The 12834-nt window shown below is 43.9% G+C and overlaps 1 protein-coding gene across 1 annotated transcript in view; it reads left to right on the top strand.

The window, feature by feature from the left end:
• Positions 1–12834, top strand: part of LOC118832468 (sodium/hydrogen exchanger 2-like) — a 110590-nt gene that overhangs the window by 1614 nt on the left and 96142 nt on the right. The window contains exons 2-3 of the mRNA XM_036739780.1: positions 2501–2964; positions 3593–3843. Of these exons, the coding sequence (XP_036595675.1) occupies positions 2501–2964; positions 3593–3843 (715 nt within the window). The remainder of the gene's footprint in view (positions 1–2500; positions 2965–3592; positions 3844–12834) is intronic.

The raw sequence follows: 12834 nt of genomic DNA, 5'->3' as shown, positions 1-12834 counted from the left end.
AGCAAAAAGGGAGGAGCTGCATTTTGTCAATTGTGTGGCCTCGTAAGAAGTTGGGCCTGGTGGGCTCTCTCTTTGCAACTTTAGATCTGAGTCTTCCACGTAGTAGTTATCCAGTAAATGTTTGCAGAACATGGAGAGCATTGTGCTGGAATCTTGGCCATTGCCGTTTTCAATACTGCTTCCCTTAGCTGTGCGACAAAGGACATTCAGTCTGTAAATGGTTCTAGTCCCCAGTTTTCTGAAATTGACTCTGCTCTGCCATGCAGGGCTTTTAGGTAAAAGAAGTCTTTGCAAATGCTGCTGCTCCAGGAAAGGGGCTTGGACACAGAGCCTGAAGACTTCTTGTGAACAATATGATGGAGGGCAAGGTCATTTGAGTCCCCAAGCTGCATTTTCCTCCTGTGTAGAAACAAACAGGCTTGGTTCATGGTCCCTGCCCTGGCTGCCTCACTGCAGAGTGTGCAAAGAGATTAGGAATGCAGGAGCATTCTGCAAACCAGTGTGAGGGATTATTCTTGTGAATCTTGGCACCTATAGATACTTGTGGTTTCCTCATACTTATCAGACACACTAGAAATGTTGATTTCCTGGGTGTGCCTGGATGAGATTTCAACTTTGGAGTTGTGGACCTAGGAGGGATCTGGAGAAAGTGTTCATCCCTGTATCTCTAGGTAGGACTGCTGCGACACCATCCCAGATGTTGACTGTCTGACTGACCCATCCCTGGAATGGTCTCAGAAAACCTCTCCGCTCCTTTTTGGCTGCTTTGCAGCTGCCTAGGGTAGGGAGGTGCTTCTTAGACAGGTTTTGTTGGCTGCTTCTTTGATGATGTCCCACAGATGCATTCGGCACTCTGCTAAAGGGCATCCAGTGCTTCAGGGAATGTAAAAGAATTTGCAGTCTTACAGGAGAGACAAGACATATACATACAGGTGTGCAGTGATAAGGCACCACATAAGCAAGTGCATGACTGGATATATGCCGAGGGAATGCAAAGAAAGGGTGTCTGTGCAGTAGGAAGGTCAAGAGCTACTGCTGATGGCCCCCATCTGAGGTGCCTGCATTCCATTGACTCAGTGAAGGAAATTCCCCGGAGGATTACCTTGATTATTATCAGCCTGTCAGAGCCTATGACAAAGAGGAGAAGTGGGGTGTAAGGAGTGGAACAAGCCTTAGACAGAAGAGTTAGGAGACCCAGGTTCTAAGTCTGGTTCTGCTACTAACCAACCATGTGTCCTTGGGTGAGTCACTTCTCTTGTCTGCATCTTAATCCTCTCATATTCTAAATGGGGGGGGGTCATATTAGATGACCTCAAAGGTCTTTTCTAAATCTATTGTTCTAAATAAGAACTGAATACCAATCTAAATTCTACCCCCCAGCACCAGCACTGGGCCTTTCCAGGTTATTGAGACCCACTGCCACTGAATTTCTTATCATTCTGATGACAGGAAGGATTGGTGGAGATATTGCAAGCTGATAAATACATCATTTCATGTTTTAAAATGTCTGTACCTATTTATGAAGAATTCAGCGGATACATATAAATAATACTGCTGATGGTAACTAGATAGGGTTTATGAGTCAACACTGTCTCCGTCATAGAGGAAAAATACCTTTGTCCGTGCCCCTGCATCTTAATTACGCCATTATGAAACTGGCAATCTGAAATTGAACCTTTTTTTTTTTTTTGTAAATCCTGAGGCTCAGTGATAATGATGAACTATGAAATTGTAAAGCACTGTCCATGGTGCCCTACTGTGTACAAAGTGATGCTACCCAAGCCCTACTTGTGAGTGTCTCTGTGAGTGACTCTGGCTTATTCAAGGTTATGTCAGCAGGTTCTTCCAGGCACGAAGAATCCTGAGTACTAGCCCTTTGATAGATGGTCTCTTGGTCTAGGGCCAGCCTAACTAAGTTTGGAGAAGCTCATCACCAGACTGGCCACACAGGGATGAATTTTGGGACCTTTTCAAGTATAAAATTCTAGAGGGGTTGCAATCTGAATCAGTAGAGAGTTTTTTTTGCTGACAAAACCACAAATTCGAAGTATTGAAGTTATTTTCTTTTAGAGAGGTATTGTGTATTGAGGGCTGGCCTTGGAATCAGGAAGACCTGAGTTCAAATTCTACCTGTGACACATCCTAGCTATGTGACCATGGGCAAGTCTCTTAATCCTTCAAGCAACTCTCTAATATTATTATAGAGAAATTACTGTTCTGTATAAGTGAAAAGAGAAACAATTCATATAACTTACACCCTATGAGGGAAGGTAGCATAAATATTTTTATCTCAACTTTACAGATGGGGAAACTGAGGCTCAGAGAGGTTAAATGATGCTCCCAAAGTCACATAGTTGGAAAGTGGCAGAGCTAGGTTTCAAAGGTCTTCTAACTTCTAGTCCACTTCCCTCTAACTCACATTCTGTCTCCCCAAAAAGAAGTTACCCAGAGTAGAGATGCTATACTCTCATCAGCCATGTCATCTTTTTCTCTCTTCCAGGGTTTCACCTTTACAGCAAACTGCCCTCAGTTGTTCCAGAAAGCTGCTTGCTGATTTTTGTGGGGCTCGTCATGGGCGGAATCATTTATGGCTTAAATGACAAATCCCCACCTGTCATGGACAGCGACATATTCTTTCTCTACTTACTACCCCCAATTGTCCTTGATGCAGGCTACTTTATGCCCAGTCGGCCCTTTTTTGAGAACATTGGTACTATCCTTCTGTATGCAGTTGTGGGTACTCTGTGGAATGTGCTTGGGATCGGCCTTTCCCTCTATGGCATCTGCCAGGTGGAGTACTTCAGCTTGCGTGATATCTCCTTGCTCCATAACCTCTGGTTTGGGACCCTGATTGCCGCTGTGGATCCTGTGGCTGTGCTCTCGGTATTCGCAGAGATGCATGTGAATGAGAAGCTTCACATTTTGGTTTTTGGAGAGTCTCTCCTCAATGATGCTGTGATTGTTGTAAGTATTGCTGAATCCCTTGGGTGTCTTGGCTGGTGAGCCAGGCTACCGTCACCTTGGATGGAGGCCTCTCCCTTAAAGGGAACCAGAGAATTCTGAAAACTAGACTCAGTCCACCAGTGGCCAAGTAATGCCCTCACAATGAGCTTCTGCAGGGGCATGGTCTCTGTCCTCAGTTCACAGAGATGTAATCACAAAGTGATGACACAATAAATTTGGAATGATTTCATAAGGGAAGAGGCATGAGAAACGAGGGCAAAGCTCGTCCTACTCTTTGGTGTCCGATGAAACTTTGGGTGTTTTGGGAAACCCAAAGTTTGAGAAGTGCTGAGCAGTAACTGCCCGACATTAATATAGTGCTTTAAGAGTTTTCCAAAGCAATTCCTATGTATTATTTCATTTGAGTCTCACCGCGAGGACACTGAGGCTCTTAGTGGTTACATGACTTGCCCAGGGTCACACAGCAAATGCTCAGGGGAATATTTTAACTGTGCTCTGGACTCCAAGTCCAGTGTTCTGTTCACTATTCCACACTACCCGTCTTGTTGGGGTTGGATCCATTTGGATGCCTTGAGGCATCATTTTTGGCCTTTTCTAATGACATTTCTTCTAACCCCTTCTCTTCCAGGTGCTCTATAAATTATTTCAGTCTTTCAGTGAAATGCCATTTATCACAACACTGGACATTTTGGCTGGGATGGGAAAGTTCTTTGTGGTTGGAATTGGAGGAGTCTTCATCGGTCTCCTGTTCGGAATGGTCGCTGCCTTTACCACTCGCTTTACCAAGGCCACCCGTGTCATCGAACCCCTCTTTGTCTTCTTGTATAGCTACCTCTCCTACCTCAGCGCAGAAATGTTTCATCTCTCTGGGATTGTGGCGTAAGTACCCCAGAGATCCTCGATGGCTCAAGGAAGCCTTGGGTTTAGGGTTTTGTGCTTGATTCTGCCAAGCAAACTCAGGATGTGCCTCTGGTGAAGTATATAAGGTGGAAAGAACAATCCCTCTCTCTATGTAACTAGGGGATCTGGGCCAAATTCTTCTCTCTTGGGATCTCAGTTTCTTCATTTGTATAATGGGAATGAAACCTATACTATCCACTTCACGTGACTGATATGACGCCCAGATTTGAGAACGGATAGAAAAGTGCTTTGTGACCATAAAGAGTTCTATAAAATTTTTAAGTTAATTGATTTTAATCAAGCCTTTATTTTCTTTCTATTCCACTCCATTGAATTCCAAGCCATTGAGCTATTAAAACCACCACCACCATCAAACTCTCTTGACAAAGGCATAGTTCAACAAAGTAACTTCCTGTGTTGACCATATCCAAAAAACTTTTCTCTTTCTTCACCCTGAGTCTGTCAATTTCTAGCAGGAGGTGAATTGCATGCTTTATCTTCAGTCTGCTAGCATCATGGTCTGTCATTGAATTCACTGATCAGGACCCAAGACTTTCCAAGTTGTTTTTCTTTTTAATGTCATTATTCTCCTAGTTCTGCTCATTTCACTCTATGTCACTTCATAGATGTCTTCTCAGTTTCCTCTGAAACTGTCCACTTTGTTATTTCTTAATGCATGAAAGTATTCTATTATATTCATCTACAATAGTTTGTGTTGCCATTCCCCAATTAATGGACACCGCCTTCATTTCTACTTTGTGGAACTATGAAAAGAAGGGCTCTAGAAATGTGAAATGGTAGTATATTGTGGATGAGAGAAATCCTCCTTTTCTGCCATTCCAGGATTCCCCAGAAGCCTTAAAAGAATCTCTTGATCACATCGAGAACATGTCAATTTCTGACCCATTTATGGTGGAAGACAAATCATCCCCTAATGAATTGTGTCTTAAGTCTAGAAATACTTATGATAAGGAGTGGCATGGGACATTTCAAGAACCTTGACATGGATTCTTATTCAGGCAACTATTGTTTCACTACATAATTATGAACTGTGTTATTTCTTTGACAAACCTCTAGGACAGTCTAGCATAGTGAATAGAGGGCTGGCCTCGGAGTCAGGAAGACCTGAGTTCAAGGCCTACCTTTGACATACACCAGCTGTGTGGCCCTGGGCAGGTCCCTTAGCCTCAAAGTTCTCCATGTAACTTTCTATGACTTTAAGTTGTAGAACAATTACTGATCCGTGTTGGTGGAATGAATTTCAATCCTGAGAATTCCATGTGCTGATAAAATCTCAGGTCTGGACACCAAATGAACAAATAAAAGTGAATAGCTGAGAAAATGAAGTTAATGTAAATTGACAGGTATATTTTGTTTTTGAGAGGCATCATGACAAAGTTGATAGGGAGTCAGCCTTGGAGTCAGGAAGACCTGAGTTCAAGTTTTGTCTCTGACATGTGCTGGTTTGTGTGACTGTGGACACAGCAGGTCCTCCAGGTGATTCTTTGCAAATGGGGGTTGCAGATAAGTCTTGGTGATTTGAATTGGTAGAGGGAATTTCCACACAGGGAGTTCCCTATGTCCATGAAATCATGAGTACATACCAAAAACACCTCCCCAAACCCAGAAAAACCCCTAAACTTACCCTGAGGTCTTGCCATCTATTTTCCTCTACATTTGGTTGGCATTGAACTAATAATAATAATAATAATATGTACTGTTTAGTATTTGCTAAATATTAACATGGCAGACTAAAGGAAATGAACATCTTCCTCTGTTTGAATTTGGATTTAGAGCTGGCATCCCATCCTCTGCGTGTTTCTGAAATGAGACCTTCCCCTTCCCCTTCGCCTTCCCCAGTGTACTCAGGTCAGGGTTTCCAAAAGCTTAAAAAGACAAAGGATGAATTACTGTTGAGTTCCAGTGCACTAACGCCAGTTGACTTTCTAGGTGATTCGAAGCTCTAAAGGGATTTAACTTGAAATAATAAATTCCACAGTGCAGTGGTTGGAATTAGTTTGTTTTAGCTGCATGTTGGCTTGGCTAAGCTCAAGGATTCCATTCTGAGCCCGGAAAATCGTCTTCTGCCTTGGCAAGGGGCTGAATTCCATGATTTAAATCGCCCCTGATGTTACCAGTCAATATTAGCTATTGTCAGAGAGGTAGAGCGAGCCAATCCGATCGCCTGTTGGTTTCCTCTGGCATTTTACATTGAGCTGATCTAGTCCAGGGGATTTTTCAAGATTTTCCACAGAGCGTCTCTTTGGAAGCCTTGTTCTTTGGAAGTCCTTGTATAATTTTTTCAGCTTTCCTCTTTGGAGACTGGTGTCCAACTCTATCCTGAGCCCGTGGCAGCCACGCCCGAGGGACCAATGGGGATGAGCCCATCTTTAGCTTCCTGTACCCAGCTCAGGACACTTGCCTTTCTTTTGAATTTGTTAATGCTCTTTTTAAAAAAAATGTATAGGCTAGGACTGCAGCCCTGGAAACTTTAATTAGATAATCTTATCTCTTTATAACCAAAGGTAGCAGCAGGAGGAAGGATTTGCACCATCCCATAAATATTTCATCTGAGATTTAGATTTTTCTCAAATTCCCCAAACAATTTGGGTTCTTTTCCAACTTGAGGAAAATGCTCTGGATCTCTTTTTGTAACAAAAGCCTATTGGATTTGGCAAGGAGCAGGCTGTTGGTGAGCTGAGAGAGCAGTTCCATTGGAGTGGTGGGGCAGCAGGCAGGTTTCTGAGTATGAGGCAGGCCAGGGCAGGGGAGTCAGTGTGATTGTAAAGGTGAGGGCAGAGAAGACAGTGCTCCCGGGGTTTCCCTTGCAGAGTCCAAGGAAAGATTTTTTAGTATAGGGAAGACCAGAACATGTTTCTAGGGAAAGAGAAAGGGGCCAGTGGGTAAGGAGAGCTGGAAGATGCAGTGGAGGTGGAGGAAATCAGCAGGAGGGTGGTTGTCACTTTGAGGAGGAATGAGGCAAAGAGATGGAGCAATTTGGAGGTAGAGGGTAGAGAAGTGCTGGAGCTCATCCCAGATGACCTCTCTCCTCTTGGTAAAAAAAGGAAGTGAGTTAGTGCGCAGAGAGTAAAGGGACAGGGCTGGGCTCTGGGCCTTGAGGACAGTATAAACAGTTTGGAACAGTTTCTGTGGTGAATGAGGTAATCAGGTAGAGATGATCCAAAGCTTCCTGAGCAACTCTGAGAGTCCTGCTTATGTTAGCTAGACTGAATTGGTGATGTGGCCCATCAGCTGGGAGTGGGGACCGGAGCAGAGAAAGCCACTGGCAGGCTTTGCCCTAGGCTGGAGGTGGTCTGTAGGATAGGTGTGGTGGAGAGTCAAGGAGGTGTTGGGAAGTTGTTGAACTGGTTGATTGTGGGGTTTGGGTCCTGTCAGGGTGAGTGGACAAGTACAGGCAGAAAGGACCAGATAGACTGAGGAAGGAGAGATAAGTTAGTAGACTAGACAGCGCCAGAAGGGTGGATCACACAGTTCGAGAATTGGAAAGGATTCAAGTGATCATCTGGTCTGCTAGGTTGCTGAAGAGGAATCTTTGCAGTAGTGCCCCCAACATGTGGTCAGTTAGCCCTAGCTTAAAGCCAGGGGTGGGGAACCTGCGGCCTCAAGGCCACATGTGGCCCTCTAGGTCCTCAAGTTTGTCCCTTTGCGTCCAAGTTTTACAGAACAAATCCTTTTATTAAGGGGATCTGTTCTGTGAAGTTTGAATTTGGTCAGTGGATGGCACTTTAGGACCTAGAGGGCCACATGTGGTCTGGAGGCTGTAGGTTCCCCACCCCTGATAAAGCCCTCCAGTGATTGGGGAAACCCACTCCCCTCAGGCAGCCCGTTCTTCTTTGGGACAATTCTCCTCGGTAGGGAGTTTTCTCTGACATCAGGCTGAGATATGCCTCTCTGCATACCAAGTCTAGGTCATCTTCCCCAGGGCTGCCCCTCAAAAGAATCAGCTTCTGCAAGAATGACTCCTTTTAGCCTTCCTATTCTAGGGACAACTCCACTAGGAGAACTGGAACCTGGAATGTGGACCCCCATGGTTTCAGCCTTCCAAGGCAGAGAGCATCCAGTTTTTTCCCCCCTTAATAATATTTTATTTTTTCTAATTACGTGGAAAAATAGTTTTCAACATTCACTTTTATAAGATTTTGAGTTCCAAATGTTTTCTCCCTCCCTCCCCAAGACAGCAAGCAATATGATATAGGTTATACATGTACAATCACATTAAACATATTTCCATATTAGTCATGTTGTGAAAGAGGAGTCTGAACAAAAGGGAAAACAACAAGAAAGAAAAAAGCAAAGTGAAAATAGCATGCTTCAATCCGCATTCAGACTCCGTAGTTCTTTCTATAGAGAGAGCATCGAGTCTTAATGATACTTGCCTTTAGCATTAGTGGGCTACAGGCTCTGGAGAGCAGTCTGTGTTCTTTTTCTATGAAGTGTTGTTTCTGAAATCAAGAGGCAATGTGATCTTGGGGAAGTCACTTCAGAATCCCAGCTCCCATGTCAGCAGCCCTTCCTGGGGCTCGAAATGACAGGGCTGAAGTTGATGGCCTTCGAGGTCCTTGCCGATGGCCCTGTTCCTCGGGTTTCTGTTTCCTGGCCTTTCAATGCCTTTCGTTCCATGTTGTCTCCCTCTGATGTTTGTTGTTTCATATGATGACTCCAGAGTCCTCAGGCAGCACAAGACTTTTGACACATCTTAGTGAGGTACTTGTGGCCTTGAGATGTTAAGGGACTTACCTAGGGTCATCCAACCAGACCTTATTAGATAATTTCACGAGTTGCTGCGGCCAAACAAAATCTGTCCTCTTACGACCAAGCTTCTGGTGCTGAGGGTTTCTGCCCTGAGCTAAGTTAGTGCTTGGACACCAGGACTACCCTCACACCTCTGTTTCCCTGAGAGTGTCTTTTAGGTATCCATGCATCACTGCTATGAGTTAAAAGCTCTCTTAAACACTTTTTGTCTATTTTATGGCATCTTAGCCTCTCTTTTTTAATATCTAAGATTAGATTTCAATATATAAAAGAATGAACTTAAAAAAACTATGTAGTAAGAGCTAAAAGGGCCTTTTGAGCTCATCTGATCTAGTCTCCAGTTTTCTAGCCGAGGAAGCTGGGGCCTGGAGAGCCTCAATGCCTTTGTCAAGGTAGTGGGTCACACAGGCAGTAAGCCACAGAGCTGGGATTGGCCTCAGGCCTTTGGCCCCAGCAGCAGCAGCAGCACTCTTTTCCCTGCACCATACATTTGTTCCTTTTGAGCTCAGCAGGCACAAATTTATCTTCTTGAAGTTTGCAACCATGCTGCCTGTCATTTTCAGAGCCCTTTCAATGTATTGGCCCAATTTTTGCATTCCCCCTATTAGGGCAGGTTTGAGAGTGGCATCTGTTAATTAACTTTGCTTGGGTCTGATAGTTCTTGATCGACTTTTGAAGCTCTTGGAAAATAGCAGCCATTGTAATTAAATGTTAGGCTAATGCCACTTCTTGGCAGAGGACTCAGGAGAGCAACTTGTTTTGTCTTGTGTTACTCTCAGTACAGAGAAAGAAGGTTGCTGTTGGCTTGTTTTCCAGGTGTAAGTGGATGCTGCCACCATCCTTTGGCAGTAATGTTATTGAGTGCCACCAGACCATTATGAGCCTAAGACTACAAGGTGCAGGCAAGATGTTGACCTCTGCTGGTGGAAGGAATTTCCTTATCAGGAATTCTTCTACACTGATGAAATCACAGGCCTGGAAAAATAATGTAATAGATGATTCAACATAACGTTGAGAAGCCTTCATGTCATGTGTCATTTGACTGATTGCTGAGTAGCAAACTTACTGGTATGATGCTGAAATGAATTGCCCTTTATAACACTGTTTCACTCAATGTCTTTTCCTAGAATCAGTTGTTTTTGAATATAAACTTATTTATTACAAAGACAGACAAGGACATAAATTGGACTTGCCACTGAATCCAGTAGCAAAGAATGAACTCATCACATCAGTAGGGAAGTCCATGCATTGCAGGTAGGATTGGAGTGTCTTCTAGTCTATATCCATTGGTCCCTTCTTCATTTGCCCAGCCCAGCCACATCCTCTGCTGATCTCTCATGGCTGCTGTCCTACTGGTCTAATGGCTGCTGCTAGACATCGCTCCAGTGAGAGGGTGTAGAAAACCTTTCTGCTTCTAGCTTTCTATGTAAGAAAAAGATTGAGCTGGCCCCTCTCTCTTGTAGATTAAAGCTCAAAGACCTTTTGCTATCTATAGCCATTTAAGAAAGATAGACCCTTTTACAGCTAACTATTGGATAAGGAGGGGCAATCCTCAGAGGTTTTCCCTCCCAGAGGGAGAGCCTGCCTGTTCTTAGGAGAGCCTTATTGGTGAAAGGTGCCTTCTCTCCAAAACGAGATTTCTTCTTCCAGGGGCCAAGCTTTTCAGGATACAGAACAGCTACCATTAGCTAATGCCAGAAGGCATAAATATTTTTTTTAACCCTTGACTTCATGCTCCTCAGGGGCTAGGTGGGGGGGGGAGTGGTTGGTCAGAAACCCTATCCTGACATAAAAAATTACTTAATTTCTCTAATTTCCTTATGAGAATTATGTGCCCCCAAAGGCATTTTAGAAGGACTATGCCAAAGAGATCCCCAGAACTCTGTGAGGCTGACTCACTTTAGTCATTTTGTGGGGGAACAAGATGCTTTGTGTCTGTCATCCAAGCATAAAAATCAAGGCCAGCAGGCAAGGTCATCTATTCCTCTAGCTTAGCCACATTTCTATCTTTGGCATGTATATATGGCCAACTGGTAACTGTCCTGCAGAAGTTAAGGGTATAGAGAGTTTCACAAAGAAAGGGATGGTCTATACTGGCTGATGCTTCAGAAAGATCAAGGAGGGTGAGGACTGAGGAAAAACCTTTGGATATGGTCAATAGAAAAGTGTTGAATTTTCTGAGCTGTGGCTTTTTCATCATTCAACTTATTTAAAAATTGAGATTCTTTTTTTTTAATTTCTGTGTTACTACTTTCATCCATCCCTCTCCTCCCCTCATTGTGTGAAATTTTAATTGTGTGACCTTTGTGGTGTATTAAGGCATCTTTCCTTGTGTTCTGAATCTTTGAGTGAGTCACCAAATATGCCAATTGGGACCTGGGCCTAGAATTTAGAGGTTTCTGGTTTCAGTTCTGAGCTCTGCAATGAGCTGGGGAAGAGCTACCTCATCTGCTCAGAATGAGTGTCACAGCAGTTTCCTTGAGTTGCTTCTAACTTTAAGTCTATGCTCTGCTGATCTCGTAATCCAAGAGGGTATTGCCCATCAGCTCCAGTATGTTTGACCACCGCAGGGTCAGCTGGTGGAATCTGGTAGGTGGGAGGGAACATTTCTTGTGAAAAGTCCATTATGGGACTGTTTGTTTCCTTTGGGGACTGAGTAATACAATGAATAGCACCCCCCCAAAGTCACAGTTTTGGAAAGCAATGACCTCATTTGTATTTCCATTTTAAAGGGACCTGCTTTCTATCCCATAGATGTGGCATACTCTTCTTATGCTTTTAGCTGGAGGCGTTGCCTTGTCTATCTTTAGCTTTGAGATAGGAAGTATCTATTTAGTTTCAAATCTAATAAGACTCCGTAAATTCTAAATTTATCACAAATGAGCAATCACTCTAGACCTTTCTCATAGCACAATACCTGGCATATGATAAAGGCTTAGCAAATATCTGTGGAATTGAATCGAATTGGAAGAGTGGGGTCAAAGGCATTGCTTACAATATTGTAAGAGCAGGACGGTATTTCTTTTCAATACCACTGCCTTATTTCTTTTCAAATGTCAGAGCTCTGGGTCTTTGGAGACAGCTGTCTGCCTTGGCCTTGATATGTGAGTGAACTGGGGGGGGGATGGCCAGGCGGGCACTGCTCACCAACTTCACTGGCTCCCAGAAAGTGCTGTGGTAGGGGAGGGGCTCCTGCAGTGCCAATTGCCCTGCTGTCATTTGGTCTTTGCCAAAAGTTCCCGTGGCTTAGACAAGCCCCAAACTTACAGAATGGTGATGTTTACAAAGAAAACCTAGTCAAGGTCTTTATTTAGCATGCCCTGTGTACTGGAGGGGGGCTTGGTGGACATTTGTGGAATGAATGAATGAGAGGAGGGCATCATGGTCTTATTGGTACAAATGTTTCATTTGTGGAATTCAAGATGATGGATGAGCCAAGATCAGAGTGAGGTCACTGCTTTCTAAAACTGTGACTTTGGGGAGCTATTCATTGTATTACTCAGTCCCCAAAGTCTTTCCTACTAGCAGCCCTGCAGAAAATGGATCCATGGTGTGAGGAGAAGAAGAGGGAGTTAGTGGTCTCTGAAGTCCTTCTGGCTCTGAAATGTCCTCATTTTGATGGCATTCTGTGTGCAGCATTAGAAGGGAAAGGCGGGGTGAGTTTGCCATGATTCACTAATGAGTCAGTTGCAAACTTGACCTTCTAGGTTAGACTCTAATCATTAATATACTCCCATCCTCATACTATAATCAATACCTGAACCTTTAAGGAAAGTACAAGGTCAGGTCTTAAATACCATTAGCCACCTTGTTGACCTTATCAGGAGTTACACACAGAGGAAATTGAAAAAATAATGCAAGCAGGGCATTTATCTCAAAGAAGAGAGAAAAGAGAAGACCTTAGACATCAGAGATGCTTTGTGTGGCCTTATCCTTCAGCACCCCAGTGCATTGGAGATCTCTTCAGCCCTCCACTTGTGCTGACTGTGGCCCATCCACTTCTCATCCTGGCTGACTCTCATCCATGCACTTCTGGAGCTCTTTCATGGAAGAGTCATCTGACAGCTTGGAGGGCTTTAGAAATGTTGAGTACTCCGGCCATTGGTGTGTTAACCCTCCCTCATATCTCATTACTAGCCCACCTCCTTCTGTAACCCTCTTCTTTACTCATGTTCCTTCTGCTACTTCTTGAGTAGA

This window comes from Trichosurus vulpecula, chromosome X, assembly GCF_011100635.1.
Source record: "Trichosurus vulpecula isolate mTriVul1 chromosome X, mTriVul1.pri, whole genome shotgun sequence".
Classification (NCBI taxonomy): Eukaryota; Metazoa; Chordata; class Mammalia; order Diprotodontia; family Phalangeridae; genus Trichosurus; species Trichosurus vulpecula.
The sequence above is the reverse complement of the archived record's forward strand: the minus strand, read 5'-3'. Positions and strand labels throughout refer to the sequence as shown.